This window comes from Lissotriton helveticus, chromosome 1_1 (assembly GCF_964261635.1).
Source record: "Lissotriton helveticus chromosome 1_1, aLisHel1.1, whole genome shotgun sequence".
In the NCBI taxonomy this organism is placed as follows: domain Eukaryota; kingdom Metazoa; phylum Chordata; class Amphibia; order Caudata; family Salamandridae; genus Lissotriton; species Lissotriton helveticus.
Window position 1 is genome coordinate 1,485,242,056 of NC_136057.1, and position 19,476 is coordinate 1,485,261,531.

General features: G+C 46.8%; 1 protein-coding gene across 1 annotated transcript in view; it reads right to left on the reverse strand.

The window, feature by feature from the left end:
• Positions 1-19,476, reverse strand: part of LOC144828364 (uncharacterized) — a 219,813-nt gene that overhangs the window by 151,582 nt on the left and 48,755 nt on the right. Inside the window, exon 4 of the mRNA XM_078686480.1 lies at positions 4,581-4,745. Coding sequence (XP_078542606.1) covers positions 4,581-4,745 — 165 coding nt within the window. The remainder of the gene's footprint in view (positions 1-4,580; positions 4,746-19,476) is intronic.

Consider the following 19,476-nt stretch of genomic DNA (forward strand, 5'->3'; position numbering starts at 1 on the left):
AGACAGGGAGAGTTATTAAGGTGATAAGCAGTCATTACAAACAACAACAACTGTCCGGACTGGTAACTTCAAAGAAACGTTGCATAATGTATGTAGGCCAGGAATGTAAACAGTCAAGGATACAATGCAATGCTATGCAATAATGCTTTATTGGCATTACCGAAGGTCCAAGGATTGCCAAAGCTATACATTAGAAAACTGCACCTAGCCGGGCGGTACGTGTGCGTTCGAGGGGCATCCTCGTCACACGCCTTGTGTCCGTTATTAATGGCTTCGCGCCAGCATTGCTTGAGGGCTGGAAAACCCAGCTGGAGCTTTGCATCACTTCTCGAGGTCTTTATTTGGAGCACAGTCTCCTGTTCCGGGGGACATCTCTATGGGGGAAGCGCTTTCAGTCTGGAGCAACACCACTCCACCCCACACACACACACAACCCCCCACACACATATACCCACACACACACAACCACACACCCCCACACACACACACAACCCACTCACACACACAACCCACTCACACACTGCCCACTCATGCAGACCACTCACACACTGCCCCCTCACACAATGCCCCCTCACACAGTGCTCCCTCAGACCCCCACACACAAACAACCCCCACACACAACGCCACGCACACAACCCCACACACACACAACCCCACACACACACAACCCCACACATACACAACCACACAACCACACACACACTCAACCACACACACACACCAGGATACCAAAATATAGCATAGAAAAACAAAACATAGCATAGCATAACAAAACATAGCATAACATAGCATAGAATAACAAAACATAGTATAGCATAACAAAACACAAAAAACATAGCATGGCAAAACACAACAAAACATAGCATAGCATAACAAAACATAGCATAGAAAAACAAAACATAGCATAGCATAACAAAACATAGCATAACATAGCATAGCAAAACAAAGTATAGCATAACAAAACACAAAAAACATAGCATAGCAAAACATAGCGTAGCATACCAAAACATAGCATAGCATAACAAAGCATAGCATAGCATAACAAAACATAGCATAGCAAAAAAAAGCATAGCATACCAAACACAACAAAACATAGCATAGCATAGCATAACAAAACATAGCATAGCATAACAAATCAAAGCATAGGATAGCAAAACATAGCATAGCAAAACAAAACATAGGATAGCAAAACAAAACATAGCATAGCATACAGCATCACTCAGCACCACCACAGCATCACTCAGGGGCACCACAACATCACCATGCGCTACCACATCATCACTGAACGCCACAACATCACACGTTCACCACCACAACATCACTCAGCGCCACCACAACACATCAGTCTGTGCAACCATTCAACAACAACTGGTTCAAATATGGTCTCTCAATGTTTCAAGCTTTATTACAAATGTCACAGAAAGATGTTAATATTTCACTTCTGTTATTGGATTTTCGTAACAATAAAATAAACTGAACATAATCTTCACAAAAGTTATTTACAAAAATGTAAGTTATTGCCATTATAAAAACAATAACTTTTATTTAAGTATTAATTATTAACAAAAAATAAAAGCCATTGTCATTTGTAATATCAATACATCTAAGTCACGTAAATACAACACATATTGCATTACAAATGCTAGAGGTGTCACATTTGTGAAAGTTAAAACTATTGGCATTGTAAATGACAAAGCTATTAATTTAGCTATTTTCAAAACCAACACATAAATACAAAATTTGTAATTTACAATACCAATAGCTCAAACTTTCCTAATGCGAGACCTATTGCATTGCAAATGCTTGTTTTATTTACTTATCTGAATCGGATTAATTTAAAAAAAAATGTGTTACATGTTTTTATTTTGGATGGGTGGAAGCAACGCAATGATTGGAGAGTGGGGCCTGGCGAAAGTAACATGAAGGTCAGAAGCAACATGAGGACCCGCAGAAGCAACACAGGGGGCAAAGTAAGAACGGAGGATGCAGGCGAGGGAAGCAACAAGGATAGCACAGAGGGGTGGAACACACAGTATGGACCGAAGACAAGCAAATAGGTGAGAGAGAGCAATATGGAGCGGGGCGGGGTGGGAGGGAGAAAACTAAAGGGTGAAAGAGAGCAACATAGAGCACATAGGGAAGAAGAGAAGTACACAGGGAGACAGCTGTAAAATACATGCCCTCTCATGGAGTGCTTAAACAAAGAAGTACGTAGTGCTTGGAAAATAAGCAGTGGAAAGACCCAAATAATATGTCCATGCTCCGGGAGAGGGACAAACACAAGAAGAGGAAGTAAAGCACACAAGCTGAAGCAAGCATAAGAGTAGGGACAACACAGGCAACCAACGGTAAACAATGGGGAGCTATATGCCCACTGTAAGCTGACTATACATCTTGCAACAGACAGCAGGTGCAGAGCCTAGTAGGCTATACCTAAAAATGGTAAGGCCTTACGCCACACTTACATGATGCTTGACCACACAGGATCCAATCTGGCCTGGTGAGGACTGTCACATTGTGCATGCGGCTCCAGGCCTTGTACGTTTCATTGGTAGAGAGCTGTGTGACTTGAGTGGTCCATGAAGCATTTTACAAAAGGAGCAGGAGGGAAATGAAACACAAAAATTCTCTAATGATGTGTGCATGCAACGGATAAAAGAGTGTATGTGTTTCTTCATGAGCTTGTATGTGTGAGAGACTGAGTGACTGAAGACGAGTGTGTGTGTGTGCGTAAGCACATCAGTGTATTTAAGTGTGAGCAAGAGACTGACCAGCTCCTCTTCTAGGCTTATTGATGTTGAACATTTTAGGCCCACCTATGGCCCATTTAGTTGTAATTGTGTTGGTATTGCATTTATATAGCACATACTACCCCTGACAAAGTGTTGTTTTTGTGCTATCAAGAAAACCTTTTGAAGCATATATTCTGATTTCTTTGTGGTAGATTAAATTAGTAGGTGTTAGGTGTGATCATTTGTGGGTAGTATGTAAGGTCATGCAGATGTTTGGTGGGATTAATGGATAAAGTATAGGAGATTACTGATTGTTAGTTTGGAGAGGTTGTGATACATGAAGTCTAATACCAGTCATTTTGGAACCATCAATTGTAGGATTGTGCCCTTCCTAGACTTAGAGCCTTATAACGAGTACAGCAGTCCTCAGGACCGCCCAAACTCACGGTGGTTTTCCGACCACAGCCAACCCTGCAAGTCAACCCGTCATATTTGGAGTGTGGAGGTTGGACTGCCACGAGACTGCCGGTTCTGCTGGGATCAAGGATACCACTGCGCTGTGGTCTGTCACTGGCCTCAATATGCTGGTGGTGCCGATGCCAGCAAACGCCGAGCATATCCTAACCTACATATCCACCCCCCTTTTCATGGAGGTGAGACCACCATTAAAAGGGTGGCAGACATGCCGAATAAAAGGCCGTAACAGGTTTTTCCAGCTGGATCTGAGCCTAGGGGTGCATGCCGGGGCACATGTTGTGCCCCCCTTGAATTGCACCCCGTTCCTGCACGGTGTGGCATGGTGCAGAGATTGTGAGATTTGAGCAGCTTTTTACCCTGCTCCTGCGTTGTTACTCTCGAGTATAAAATATGATGATAGGTCTTCTTGAAAGGGACATGATGGAAAAAATAAGATAATGTTGAATTCTAGAAAGATGGTATGATAAATAATAGGCCACATTCTAGTTCATTTCCTAAAGTACCTGTTTCACTTATGTCTTTTTTAAATTTTTAAGGGAAATTCTGTTAAAAAAACACTATTTTGCTAGCATTTTTTTATTATCATAGTGCAGGTGCTTTACTCCTGAGGAAGGTCAGGCCGTCTGTCTTATGCCTCAGAATGTTGGAACACTACGTGCCCCTTCAGTAATTTTGATTTTTATAAATGTTATGAAAAAAAAAGATGTAAAGTGCACTATTTTACCACATTTCAAACATTTTCTCAGGGGGTACACACAAACCTCCAAACTTTCAACCCTTCAAACCCCCAAAACCTCGCTTGACCCAGTCAAGCTCACTCACTTCTTGAAATTTGAGCACGCGCTACGCCTGAAACTTTCAAACCTCCACAGGTGCCACTGTAGTTTGTTGCCTTCCCCTCACTTTCGTTTCTGTGCAGCAATGAGGCCAATACTTGATGTGCTTGGTGTTCCTGCCATCAGTGCCTGGTTCAACAGACACTTCCATCAGTGCCTCCCATCGGTGCCTGTTACAGCAGCACAATCCTCTGTGCCTCAGCCTTTCCTATCCTTGTCGCACCAAGCAGCCTCTTGAACCTCGCATTCAACTCTGTCTCACTTTTCAGATTCAAGTGTTCTTCATTTTCTTAACATCATTATTTCATAATGCAGCCCCTTTACTGCTCTTCATCCACCCCTATGGCTCACTATATGCACCTATACCATCATGGCCTCACCCTGTAGCTTTCACACATTAGGAACACACTTCACACAATATATACTCTGCATCAATCCCTCTCTACCCTCCACTTCGATATGTTACTCAGCTGTCCCCTCCGTCCTATGTCAACATGTGCCTAAACCTGCTGTCCTTTCTCTGGCCTGCGGATACCTTGGAGCTGTACCACTCCTCAGACTCCAGCTGAATCTTCACGGCAACATTCTCGTACTGGCTGCGGAAGTCCCGGAGTGCGGTGGTCAGATCGAGATGTCCGGAAGCGCCAATATTCGTCTCATACCAATCGCTGCCACTGGTCGTACGTTGGTCATATAACTCCTGGACAACATGGAGAACATACTAAATATTAGATGACTTACAATTACATGCAGAACAAGCTCTCCACGACAAACACCATATACTAACGTGCTTTAGTAAAGCACATAGGCACTCTGCATCAATGCACCAGCAACGTCAATTTCACAGAAGTACACCAGCAGGCAGACAATCAGCCACAGGTGTGCAAAAATGTACACCATAAAATACAGACTAATACACAACACAGAGAGGTGCACCACCAGGTAAACACTTAAGAATATGTGCACCAGGAACTACGCCACCACCGGCAAGTGCACAAACAGATACAACATACCCACCTTCACTGCAGTTACTTCATCACTCACAGATAAACTAGCAATTACACCTTCAATAGATATGTGCACCAACAAATACACAATGATGGGTAGGTAAACTATCAATTTTACAATTATACACATGTACACCGGCAGGTACATCCTCCAAAGGGCCATAAACAGGTACAGTGTTAATTAGATGTGTATAAGCAAGCCCACAATACATCTAGAATGATAAGCATGTTCAATGGGACAGTTAGATGTACCAGCAGCTCCACCGCGACTGACTGCTGATGAAGCCCAGATCAGTTGAAGATGCAACTAGTAATGACACATCATATGCAAGTCTAGGAACTTAGGGGGTCATTAGGATGCCGGGCCGGCGGTCCTTCCGCCATCACACAGGATATTCCCACCTCCGAATTAGGATGGCTGTGGGAATCCCAATCTGTCCCAGGCGGACGGAAAGTCTGCCTGCCACAGTTCTGCAAGGCAGTCTTTTTCCGCCCACCTTGCGGACCAAAACACAGGCCAGCATTGCAGCGGTGCCTTGCAGGCACCGCCGTAGGAATTAGGATATCCCTTTCCGCCTGTCCACACAGGCAAGGCTGGTTTTGGGGGGCCATTGCGGGCCCCCTCAGTGTGGGGGGGGGGGCACTGGGGGTGTACCCATGGTACCCCCGGTATTTCCCTACACTGCGCGGCAGGCACCACATGGTACCTGCCACGTAGTGCAGGTAAATGCACAGCATGGCATTTTAGCATTGCGTATGGTGCAGCACCCAGCAGCAGGGTCCGCAATGTTAAATACTGGCGGGCACATCCTAATTGCAGTGGTGGGACCGCAACGATGGCCGGCGGACTGATGTCCACCCGCCATCGTAATGAGCTCCTAAGAACGCCTTAGTAAGCTGCAAAGGCAAATCATGCATATTTTACTTATCTACATTCTAACAAATTTAAATCTGCTGAAGAAGTAAAAATGTGTGTGAGCAAACGTTTGAGTAGTGCATTATGCCAACTGAATACCCTCAAATGCTTATGCAAATTTATAGTGGGATTTAACATTAATGAAGAGAGCATATGTGAGAAGTAGAGACGTGTGTCTTCACAACAGAATGAACCTCTAATCCTGCCTGCCAATACACCGTAACTCTAATCTAGTTGATAAGGAATGAGATCGTAATTTTCACTTGGATTTCCACCTGTACACCAGTGACACACATCTAGACATCAAAGTACTAGAAGGTGATGGCGATCATTAGCAACAAACTTACTACCCTAGCCGCATCCAGAGTTTGATGTCATCCAGTGAGGTAAACCTACACTCCAAGAAAACCAATGTAATAGGTTTCACCCTGGTGGATCCCATGTCCGCACAATTCAAGTGACCATCATCATTGGGCACCAGCACCGACAGATCCTACTGTAGCCCTACATTTAATTAGGGGTGGGCGGCAAATTCAGTTCCGTCCGCGGATATTGCAAAATTTCCGCAAATCCGCGTTCCGCACGGAACACGTAATTGACAAAAATTCCACGATCCGCTGCGGAACGGAAATCATGCTCCTGTTACAAAAATCAAACCTCAACAGGAAGCACTTACAGATATAAATAAAGCAGGCGCCCAAATAGCAGCTCAAATTCGGTAACACATTAATCAGCCCAAAACATTTGTGAGCTCGGTTGAGGCTGGGCAGGTGTGCTTTCTCCCCATATCTACCGGAAAACATTAGCTGTGATGCCTGATGGAGGTCTTTGCATCCATGAGTTTCTCGAGCGCAATCCCCGTGTAGTTCCTGTGACCAGGAGGTTCTTTTTTTCTCATCTGCTGCTCTGATCGGTCTCTGACCTTTTATTAACAAGAGGCATGTGAACTGGCATAGAAGCCCTGCCCATTTGCCCCGCCCCACACACTAGCCGTATCTAACTCTTCCCGCCCTTTAACCACTATGATGGACAGCTCAATCAAGGGACCCCGGCACCTTTTGGGGTGGTGGCAAAGTTACAGACACACATGGTCACTGGAGACAACTCTTCTGGCCCGCAGCTGTAGTGTAGGAAAAGCTCTATACATTAACCCAAGGAGGTAGCACTTACTGATGATTAGCCAGTAGAAAGCACTCCTGTTGAGTAAAGGTATTTCACAACACGGTGGCATCTTCTTGGATAAATAATATGCAGGGCAGGATTCAGTCTGGGACGATGCTCCTATCCCCCAAATTAAACCTCAACAGGAAGCACTTACAGATATAAATAAAGCAGGTGCCCGAGTTGCAGATCAAATTCGGTAACGCATTAAAAAGGAAATGTCAGAATATTGAACATCAATGGAGGCTGTCCAAATTGGATACTGACAAGCTACAGTATAACTCAGAACTTATAATCACGCCATAAGGAGTGCAAAGAAGACCTATTATGCACAACGTATAAATGACAACCGCAATTCAGCGAAGAAGCTATACAACATAGTGAAAGAACTAAGCAAACCAGCTAGCATGTCCCAAACTCTACCCGCTTCAGTAGATGCTTGCGAGAAAATCAGCAACTTCTTTTCAGACAAGATTAAAAAAATCTACTGTACTTTTAGCCCCACCACAAAAGCGGATATAACTATTCAGAAATTCCAAACTCCACTCTCGGAAGTATCACCAGCTCTAAGTGATTTCACGCCCTTCACATAGGCAGAGGTCTTAAAACAATGGGCGAAGTAAGGTCAGGATCCCCCCTTGACCCATGTCCCTACTTTATTTTCACCCAGATTTCACCAACCCTCTGCCCATACATTACTCAACTTCTTAACCACTCCCTCATGACTGCCACCTTCCCCGATACCCGGAAACAGGCAATAGTAACTCCCCTGATCAAAAAAGCAGGCTTAGACATCCTTAATCCGGAAAACTATCGCCCAATTTCACAACTGCCATACCTCTCCAAGGTCATGGAGAAAATGGTAAACAGACAACTTTCAAATTACCTAGAAATGAATGGTGGACTGGACCCATCACATACTGGTTTCAGGGCCAACAATAGTACAGAGGCTACGCTACTGGCAGTGTTGGATAACATCAGAGCATGCACGGACTAGGGAGGAGCCGTAGCTCTTATACTTTTAGACCTGTCGGCAGCGTTCGACACGGTCTCCCACAACAAGCTTCTGGAAATCCTTTAGGAAAAAGGAATTCATTCAAAAGCTCTGAAATGGCTCAGCTCATTCCTTAGTAACCGAACACAAATAGTCCAACTAGGTCAGTTCCAATCCAGACCAAGCGCCATCAGCTATGGTGTCCCGCAGGGAGCATCACTGAGCCCCACCCTATTTAATGCCTATGTATCATCCTTGGCCAAAATCTGCGAGAAGTGGGGAATCGCAATTTGCTCTTATGCGGATGACACACAGCTGATGGTAGCCCTGGGGGAAAAAACAGAATTTTCGAAAATAAAACTCCACAACTGCCTCTCGGAGATGGCACAGTGGATGCTCGAGCACTGCTTGAAACTAAACGCAGGGAAATCGGAGATCTTGCTCTTTGGAGGGGCCAAACTAATTTGGGATGCCACCTGGTGGCCACAAACACTCGGAGCTGCCCCTGTCCCTAAACAAAGGGTAAGAAACCTGGGCATTCTTATCGATGATGCCCTTCTCCATGAAGGACCATGTGCGGGCCCTTTGCGGTAAAGGTTTCGCAACACTGAAACTGCTATCCAGACTCTTCCCCTGGGTTCCGCTGGACTGCAGAAGAACAGTCACACAGGCCCTGCTCATAAGTCAGCTCGATTATGGAAACGCACTGTTCGTGGGCATGAATGAGCACCTTTTTGCGCGGCTGCATGTACTTCAAAATGCCGCAGCCAAACTGGTCTGCAATAAAAACAAATTTAGCTCTGCATCAATGTGCATGAAAAGTCTCCACTGGCTACCTATTTGTCAAAGAGCAGTATTTAAACTGCTCTGCCATGCACACAGAGCCTTGTATTTAAGCGGCTCAAAGATCCTCCAGGAGAAAATTGAGTTTTATGTCCCTACAAGGAGCCTCTGCTCCTTACACCAAGCATAAGCCAGAACTAAGCGTATTAAGAAGGTGAAGACTGGAGGCCGCTCCTTCTCATATCTGGCAGCCAGGAAATGGAATGAACTCCCCTTGGACCTACGGCTCACCCCCAGCTACCTGATTTTCCAGAAAAAACTAAAAACTCACCTATTTTCTAAACATTAAATGACTCGCACCCCCTCTCAGCAGCCAGGCCTCGTATTTTTGCTTCCAGCGCCGTGATATCCCTCGGGATGAGTGGTGCGCTTTACAAATAAATAAATAAATAAATACAAATAAATAAATAAATTAATCAGCCCAAAATATTTGTGAGCTCGGTTGAGGCTGGGCAGATGTGCTTTCTCCCCATAACTACCGTCAAACATTAGCTGTGATGCGTGATGGAGGTTTTTGCATCCATGACTTTCCTGAGCGCAGTCCCTGTGCAGTTCCTGTGACCACGAGGTTCTTTCTCCTCATGTGCTGCTCTGATCGGTCTCTGACCTTTTATTAACAAGTGGTAGGTGAACTCGCATAAAAGCCCTGCCTGTTTGCCCCGCCCCACACATACTAGAAGTATTCAAGTCTTCCCGCCCTTTACCCACTATGATTGACAGCTCACTCAAGGGACCCTGGTGCCTTTCGGCATGGTGGCAAAGTTACAGACACCCATGGTCACTGGAGACAACTCTTCTGGCCCGCAGCTGTAGTGTAGGAAAAGCACTATATATTTACCCACGGAGGTAGCACTTACTGATGATTAGCCAGCAGAAAGTACTCCCATTGAGTAGAGATATTTCGCAACACAGTGGCATCTTATTGAACTAATATGCAGGGCAGGATTCATTCTGGCACGATGCTCCTGTCCCAAAAATTAAACTTCAACAGGAAGCACTTAGAGATATAAATGAAGCAGCTGAGTTGCAGCTCAAAATCGGTAACGCATTAATCAGCTCCAAAAATTTGTGAGCTCGGTCGAGGCTGGGCAGGTGTGCTTTCTCCCCATATCTACAGTCAAACATTAGCTGTGTTGGGTGATGGAGGTCTTTCCATCCATGACTTTCTCGGGCTCAATCCCCGTGTAGTTCCTGTGACCAGGAGGTTCTTTCTCCTCATCTGCTGCTCTTATTGGTCTCGGACCTTTTATTAACAAGAGGCATGTGAACTTGAATAGAAGCCCTGCCCTCCCCGCCCCACACACACCAGCGGTATGCAAGTCTTCCAGCCCTTTACCCACTATGATGGACAGCTCACTCAAAGGATCTCTGCGCCTTTCGGTGCTGTGGCAATGTTACAAGGTCACTAGGCAGAATACAAGAAATAAATCTCTGCGAGCATGCAGAATTCCGTGTGCTTGCGGAGATTTTTTGCCATTTCACAGAACTTTGCGTCATGCAGCTACGCAAATTCTGCCCACCCCTATATTTAATAGCTAGAATGGAATGCAACTACAAATGTTAGTGCTTGTCATCAGATATTATTATTCTATGTTTAGTGACAATAACTACCTTTGGCAAATTGGACTGCAGGAGGGGTGTCCTTGCTCCTTCATATGCAAACCCTTAAATTAGGTGATAAGAGGGCATGGTGCAGGTCAATATATAATAGATAATATATAATGCTCATGTATTATTATAGCTAAATGATATGGCCTGCCATGGAACCTTTGTAATTTATTGACAAACTGATAAGAATATAATACAACTAATAATAAAGTCAGTTTGAAATTTGTTTACGAAAAAAGCAGAGTATCAATATTGTTCTTAAAGTTCAAAAGTTAGTTAGTAAATGTTATTAAAATGTTATTGACTGCAAGCACATATCAAAACCCCACTGGAATAAATCGAGCTTATTCTTATCTAGTTGTCACTTAAAATGATCAAAAAGAAATATGCTGGACAAGAAAATCTGGTTGCCAAAAAGAACTTTCACAAATGGAGATTGTAGAAGGGAACATGACTGAGAAAAGTACACCCAAAATCAGATGAGATACTTAATGAATGTTGGAAAATATCAGAGTTATATAAAGAGTTACAGGATTGTGTATCAGTATTTCCTGAGTAGAAGTGGGTTTGAGGGCAGTGTTTCCTTTTGTTAGCTTTAAATACATTAGAAACTGAGCTTACGCTAACATAAACAGTGTTTATCCTCTTCCAGGGGCCGTCCGACGTCAAGGTGGGAATGTGCGGAGGACGGCCGGGGCCATCCATTCGGTACAAGCGTGGAATTCGCCCCCGCACGGCGGGGGAAAATATACCGCGCCGAAGCGGCTATACTGTCCTCCGTCTTGAATTGATGTGATATTGTAATACACCACATGATGACTACTACTGTTCTAAATAAAGGATTGCAAGCTTTACAAAAATAAATGGTAAATGTTCCCAGAGATTTATCTCGCTCTATTCCTAATCAAGGATATCCCAACTGTCCCAGGCTATCATTGTACAATGTATTAATTACAATGCTTGAATAAACTGTGAGAACAACTGAACCCAATGTAATAGTACTTTGAGAGAATCCTCAAATGTATTCTGTAGTAAAATGTTTCTTCTTGCTTATTCCTCAATGGTACATTTCCTGAGAAACATGTACTTGTGTAGTAATGTAAAAAAGCATTGGCTAAAGTCCTATAAAAGGATCAATTTTTCTCTGTATCCTGGAACCGCCATTTCCCATTCTCACAGGGTGAATCTATGCCGGATTTCTTATAGAACTTTGCTAAGGTCTTTGTACTTATGATTTGTACGCTTTGCTACTAAGATTACTGGTGACATATTTCCTGTAATTGGCGTATTACTTTCTGATATAAATTTCCAAACTTTAACCTGTGTCTGTCATTCTTAGAGAGAGAGAGAGAGGGAGAGAGAAATGGGGCACAGGGAGTGAGAGGAAAAGAACACAAAGCAAAAGAGAATCAGCTAAAGGTAGAGATGTTGTAGGGAGAAAGCCAGGGAGTGAAGAGTAAAAGAAAGTGGAGCTAGAAAGAGAGGAGACAGAAAGATAAAAAGAGAAAGCTGAGGGGAGTAAAACAGGGGGGCGGGTCGGGGTTCGAAAATGATAGAAAGAAAAAGAGGAGGTAGATAGCGAGATGGACGTCTTGTCCACCTCTACTCCTGAGGTGACATGCAGGAAGCCCAGGGTCAACATAAGAATATTTTAGGCCCGAGCATGACATATTTTGGGGCCCTGTTTTATGGTTTAAATCTTTTATTGATTTTCAGATAGAAGAAAGAAGAACAAGACCCCAACTCCTTAGAGACATTGCGATACAGACACCAAGTGTTGCTAAAGATAGCATTACCCAGTAATATGCATGAAGCGGATCTGTAGAAAAAAAACATTCAGCAGGGGCTGAAGAAACAGATCAACATATAGAACCCTGCCCCCCACCCCCCACCCCTCGTCCACCAAACAGAAAAAGGGAAGGAAAAAAAAAAACAGCAAAACACGGAGTGTTATCGAGGCCTTTTGGGGTTACGCTCCTGAGGAATTTGTGTGTCAGAGAGGCGGAGAAGCCTGAGGTATCGTGGATGTGTCAGCTCCCGGAATTCAGTGACGAGTAGCATCAGGAAGGGACGCCACAGCTCCGGGAACTCCGTCCCCTGCCTGCTATTGTGAGTGTGAGCTTCTCCATTCTTAGTATCATCCACAGCCTCTGCTTCCAGCCTGCGTGTGGTGGAGGCTGGGGAGAGCGCCAATGTGCCAGTATATTCTGGAGGGCTGCTCCCAGGGCAATGGCAATTAGTCGACCCCTTCTGGATTTCAAAGGATACGTTATCGGGTTGGGGAGCCCCAGAAGGATGTACGCCGGGAAACGTGGGAGCTGTGTATCGAGATGAGCGTCTATGTCATCCAGGATTGGGTTCCAATATGGTTGCATATGGTCACAGCTCCACAAAAGATGCTCTAGGGTGCCCACCCCCCCACAACCTCTCCAGCCAGGGTGCTTAGATGGGGTCAAACTGATGAAGACGCTCTGGTGTATAGTACCAATAAGTGGCCACTTTGGTGAGTGTCTCAGTAAGACCAGCGTGATATGCTGAGTGTCAAGCCCTATAGTAGATGCCTTCCCATTCTTTGCAGGATAGTGTCCTACCCAGTTCCCACTCCCAGCGTGTCCGAACTGCGTTGTATGTAAGTGCAGTAGTCGTTAGTAAGTGTTTATAGAGGTCAGAAATTAACTTTTTATCAGAGGAACAGGTAATCAGTCATTTCTCGTATGGGGTCAAGAGCCGTTGAGCGCCAGGTTTAACCTGTGGCTGAAGGGCCCAGTGCCTGAGCTGTAAATAGGGCAGTCACTCCATTTCTGGGATGCCATAGTCTGTTTTGAGTTGTGGGAACGGGATGGTTCCCTTTAAGTCAAATAGGTGTCCAAGAGATTGACACGGGGTGGGGCGCCAGTTCGCGAAAGCCTTAGGGTCCACGCCTGGGTGAAAGTCAGGATTGTTGAACAGCGGCGTTAGAGGGGAAGGGAAGGACGTCAGCTTGTAGGCGGTAGCAGTGCGATCCCAGGCCTCCATGGTCGTGCTCGTCATATAAGATGCATATAGATTGGGTGGCCTATGCATCTTCCGGAGAAAGGGAATACCTTGCGGGGGCCTGCCCACTACCGCTTGGTCTTGGAACAGCCAGTGCTTTTCAGATTCCAGACGGTTCCACTCCACCAAGTAGCGGACCTGTGTAGCATAGAAGTAGAGCTGTAGGTCAGGGACCCCTACTCCTCCTTGCTCCGAGGGTAGGATTGCGATTGCGTGCTTAAACTGCGGATTGCGTCCTTGCCAAATAAATCATGCCAAGTCTGACTGAGTTTGCTGGATCCAGCCAGCAGGAGGGCGCAGGGGGTGGGTCTGGAAGAGATAGAGGATCTGGGGGAGTACTGTCATTTTGGTAGCTGCTATTCTACCCAGCCAGGAGAGGGGGTGATGTTTCCATTGGCCCAGTTTTTTGCGAATGTGGGTGCGGAGCCTGTCGTAATTGGCGGTGATAGTGGCCTGTATGGGGGAGCCTAATTACAACCCTAGGTATGGGATCGTGGAGGAGGACCATTAAATAGGATGTTCTTCCTGTATGTGGGCTAGCGTAGTCGGGGAGAGAGATATTAAGTGCTGTTTATTTGTCCATGTTGATCTTGAAACCCGATGCCTGTGCGAAGCACTGTAGTTCGACAAAGAGAGCCCTTAGTGCCTGGGCCAGGCTACAGAGAGAGAGCAGGATGTCGTCAGCATATAAACTGATTGTATGTGTATCTCCACCAAATTGTATCCCGGTGATGAGGGGGTGGTGTTGAACTCTCAGTGCCAGTGGCTCCATGTAGAGCGCAAAAAGGAGGGGGGACAAGGGGCATCCCTGTCGAGTACCCCTACCTATGGGGAACCGGGATGAAGTCTGACCAATAACTCGGATTGTGGCTTTGGGGGAGCGGTAGCAGTTAAGGATGCAGGTACGCAGCTTCTCTCGAAAGCCAAATCGTTGCAGGACTAGTTCTAGATAAGGCCAATGCACCCTATCGAAGGTTTTCTCAGTGTCGATGGCCAGTAGCATGTATTCCCGGTCCGTGCGAGACGCCTTCTCAATGAGGTGCAGAACTCTCTTTGTATTGTCTCTTGTTTGCCGTTGTGGTATGAAGCCCGCTTGGTCTGGCTCCACCACCTGCGGCATGTAGGGCGCTAACCGGGTCGCAAGGATGCTCGTGTAGAGCTTAATATCTATGTTAAGGAGGGAGATTGGTCTGTATGAGCTACAGAGAGTTTTGTCTTTCCCGGGTTTCAGGATAACTACAAGCGATGCCGCTAGCATTTCCTCAGGGATCTCTCCCTGTTGTGTGAAGGTGTTGAACAAGTCCAGAAACAGGGGGGCAACCTGGTTGCAAAAGGTTTTGTAGAAGGCTGCTGAGTAACCATCCGGTCTAGGCGATTTACCGGGCCGGAGCCGGGATATCGCCGCGATCACCTACTCCGTCCGTATATCTCTATCTAAGTGAGCTGCCTGCGCTGCGTTAAGAGTGGGTATTGGTGAGGCCTCCAAGTAAGTTGAGCTGTGGAGAGCATTCAGAGAATCATCTGTGTATAACTGAGCGTAGAAGTCTCAAAAGGCTTCCGCGATAGCCACGTTGTCTTCAGTAGGGTCACCCCCCGAGGGTCGGATAGCCTGAACCCCCTGCCATTGTCAGACCTCTCGTTGTTTGTGAGCTAGGAGGCAGCCGCACCTGTCACCCCCAGTGTAATTGGAGTGGCGGAGACGAAGAGCCGCGTATTCGGCTCTATCTTGATCCAGCGCTGGTAACTGTTTCTGCTCTAAGCAGAGTTGGCGCCATGCCCTGGCTGCCCCAGTACGTTGGTGCATCTGTTCTAGTTCTGCCACCCACTGAGTGAGCTCTGCCCGTTTCTAACTATGTTCTTTATTGCTGGCCGTGGAAATGGCTATGAATTCCCCCCTCAGGACTTCTTTAAGAGCAGTCCACTGCGTTGCTAGCGAGGTGTCTGAGTTGGGGCCAAGGGCGAGATAGTTTGAAATGGCAGTTTTAGTTTGGTCCAAGTTGGAGGCCCGGTGCAATATCGAGTCCCGCAAGTGCCAGTGTAGCTGTGGTTGCTGCATGTGTGGAAACTGGAAAGAGGCCATAACTGGGGGATCATCTGATAAGGACGCTGTGAGTACCTAGCGCCTGTGAAGGGATGGAGTAAAGGAAATAATCTAATTTTGCATAAGTTTTATGAGCCCCTGAGTAATTGGTGTAAGTGCGGCTGTGGGATGGAAATGGCGCCTTAGATCTACGAGACCAAATTCCCGGACACAAACCAACCCCGCCAAAGCTAGAGCCCCTACCTGGCTTGTGCTCTGACAGGAGTGATCAATGAGATTGTCAAAGACCAAATTCAGATCTCCCCCCAAAAGCAGGCGTCGTTCTGTGTTGGCCATAGCTTCAGTGAGTGCATTGTGAAAGAATTTGTCCTGACCTTCATTAGGGGCGTATATGGATCCTATTATGAGGGACACCCCAGCTACCAGAAACTGATATGTGAGCAAGCGCCCCTTGATCTCAGCCTCTTTTTAGAGAACTTTACCCTGGAAGGAGCGGGAAACAAGTATGGCCACCCCTGCCGATTTTATAGAATGGAGGAAAACATCTGTGTGGGGAAGGCGCGGAATTTCAACCTGTGGTGGTCTTCGGGGATTAGATGTGTCTCCTGCAGTAGGCAAATATCGGCAGTGGATTGTTCCAGATAATTGAGGACAGCTCTGCGTTTGATTGGGTTATTGAGGCCTCACACATTGAGTGTTAAAATCCTGAGTGGTTTATGTGTCATCTAGTATGTGAGAGGGGAGTAAGTAAGTAAGTAAGTAAGTAAGTACATTTTATTTGCATAGTTAATAAAAACCATTGCTATTTCTCCATTTAAAAAAAATATACATACTGTACATTATCACCGTAGTCCTAATATTACATATAAAATTGTATAATTCTTTTTTTTAAATCATGAAATAATAGATTGACTTCTTTGTAAGCTTTAAAAGAGAAGGTCGAGTTCCAGCAGCCTCTTTCCGCCACCATCGTAGATTTAGTAATATTAACCATCATTTTAAGTATAGGTCAGCTTGTTCAAGTAACTACAAACTAAGTTAAGTATCAAGTTTCTGCATGTTTTTCACCACCTCCTTCATAAACTTCACCAAGCTGCAGTTCAACTGCGGGTCGTCGGGAACTAAGCAGGCAAGAACTGCATGCCTTTGAGTGCGTATTCCTCGTTGGTTGAACTGGAGTTTCAACATGCGTTTCCTTTCCTCTTGAGAGGGGAGTAGGCCATGTCTTGCGCTGTAGGAGAGTTCTGGGTATGCATCGTATGGAGACAGTATCAAGGTGCGCCAGCGGGCGAACTGTGCCCGTAAAGTAGGGGGAAAGGTGGACGAGGGGAAGCAACCCAAACAACCCCCAAAAACCCCCTAGAAAAGACCCCTATCCCCAACCCACCCCCATTTGAGAACAGTTCGAACAAGTTCAATAAACAAAAATAGTCCGCCGTCCTGGGACGACTGGTCAGTCAACAAGTTGGGGTCCATCGTGGAACCAAGAGGGGGTGCATTCCCCCCGCCGCCCTCCCAATCTCAGCAAATAAGCAAATAGAGGGTTCAACGCTGTAAGGTGATCATTTGGCAGTAGAGTCTTCTCCGGCAAGCGCTTCGGTGGCTGCTGTCAGGGCTGCTTGTCGACCTCTGGCAATTTCTGAGGTGTGCAGATGTCTGGGACGCTGCCATATGCCCTGGTGTTGCCATCCTGATGGGGACGTCTCGGGTCCCGAAGTAGTGCTACGATCTTCATCGTCTTCACTCGGCGTCGCCATTCCCAGAATGCGGCATGCTTCCACTAATGAGCGGAGTTGATGGAGATTTCCATTATGGCAAACAATATGGCGAAAAGGATGCCCCCAAGAATACGATTTCCCCTGTTGCCGGAGGTGCTCAGTCACTGGGCAGAACTGCCGCCGTCGTTGCAGGGTAATCAGAGCCGAGTCCTGGTACAGTACAGGGGAGCGACCCTGGAACGTGATAGGGTGGAGGGTTCTTGCTTTTGCGAGGATGGCTTCCTTGATCCTGAAGTCCTGGACACACACCAAGATGTCTGCCGGCGGAGCGTTGGGGGCGCGTGGCGGCCCCACTCTATGCGCCCTGTCCAATACAATGTCCGCATCCTGCGACTCCCCAGTATGTGACGGAAGAGGCCCTGTATAAACGTGAAGAGATCTCGGGTGTCATCTGAGGACTTAACTCCACGGATCCTAATGTTGTGTCTTCGGGACCGGTTTTCCAGGTCTTCCATATGGGTTTGAATGTCCACGTTCTGGTCTTGAAGTCGGATGACCTCCTGCTGGAGTAGGGTGATTTTGGATGCTGTAGCGTCGCTGTTCTCCTCGAGAGTCGCCACTCGTTCACCCACTCCATATATGTCCCAGCGGATCTCTCTGACTTGGCGAATTCCAACTTCACTGATTGGATGTCCTCCCTAAAATTGAGTAACAGCAACTCCAGGAAGGCCTTCGTGATAGGTTCATCTCCGGTGGCTGTGGAGGGCTTTGAGGTCCCAGCCTCGGGAGTCACAGTGGCCATGTTTGGTTAGGACTGTGAGCGGCCAAAGATATCTTTAAGGTGTTTTGCTTTGTTGTTCCTGGTTTTGGACATGCTGTCCAGCCGTCGCCTAACTGCACTGTGGTGGGCTGGTGAATGAACAAGTTGCTTCTTAGGATAGGGTCGGCAGGGCAGGGGCACCTGGCGCTCCGCCGGTCTCGCGAATATCCTCTGTGGCCTCCCCTGGCCCTCTTCTCAGCAGGAAGCTAAATATCCTACTGAATGGGAGAACCAACCTCCTGTATCCAAGCTGTGCATGTACCCGGGGGCTCCTTGCACTTGGTAGCCAGCCGGCGATCATCCTCTCGTGTGATGAATGGAGGGAGGGACGCCCGCTATACCAGCAGATGCCACTGTAGAAGGCGGATTCAGAAAAGGGGGTGGTGATGAACAGAGTGCCTGAATTAAGCAGACCACTCTTACCCAGTCCAAAGATCAGGGTCGCGTCGGATCTTCTTCAGCACTCTGGGCAGAAGTGGTATAGGCGGAAAGGCGTACAACAGACCGTTGTAATGCGTAACAAGGGTAATGCCTTGGTGTTCCAGCCATGTCCAGAGGTGCAGAACCTTCTGACAAAGGGTCCATGACGCCACCCCGCCCTGTTTGTTGCAGTACCACATGCCTGTGGTGTTGTCCGTGAACACCTGCAATACACTTCCTCGGACAGAGGGAAGGAATGCCTTCACTGCAAGGCGGATCGCCCGCAACTCCAGAAGGTTGATATGGAGCCGGGACTCCGCCGGAGACCAGAGACCTCTGATCTCCGCCTCTTCCATGTGGCCCCCCCCCCATCCCAGGAGGGACGCATCCATCACCAATGTGTGCTCCGGTTGGGGAAGGGAGAGGGATCTGCCACTGACCCAATCGCGGTCCGTGAGCCACCACTGCCGCTGTCTTGCAGTGCCCTCCGAGATCAGGACATGGTCGGACAGGTCCCCGGTAGCTTGTCTCCTTTCTGGTGAAGAATTGGCTTGGTAGTTTGGTCTGCCCTGTTCCCATGATGCACTGGGCCAGGGACAGACTAATTTGCATATAGCCAGGTTCTGAGCTGGGATGGGGCAGTGAGCTAAATAACGGTGATGGATCAAGCCCTGATCTTTGGACTGGGTAAGAGTGGTCTGCTTAATTCAGACACTCTGTTCATCACCACCCCCTTTTCTGAATCGTTTTTGGCCACTATAGGTGTGGCAGGGTATACTCAGACATGAGTCCCTTGCTCACTGCTCCATCAGGATTCAAGCAAGCCGGGCCGACGAGGCTGAAATGCCAGAAACCGGTCCCCGGTAGCTT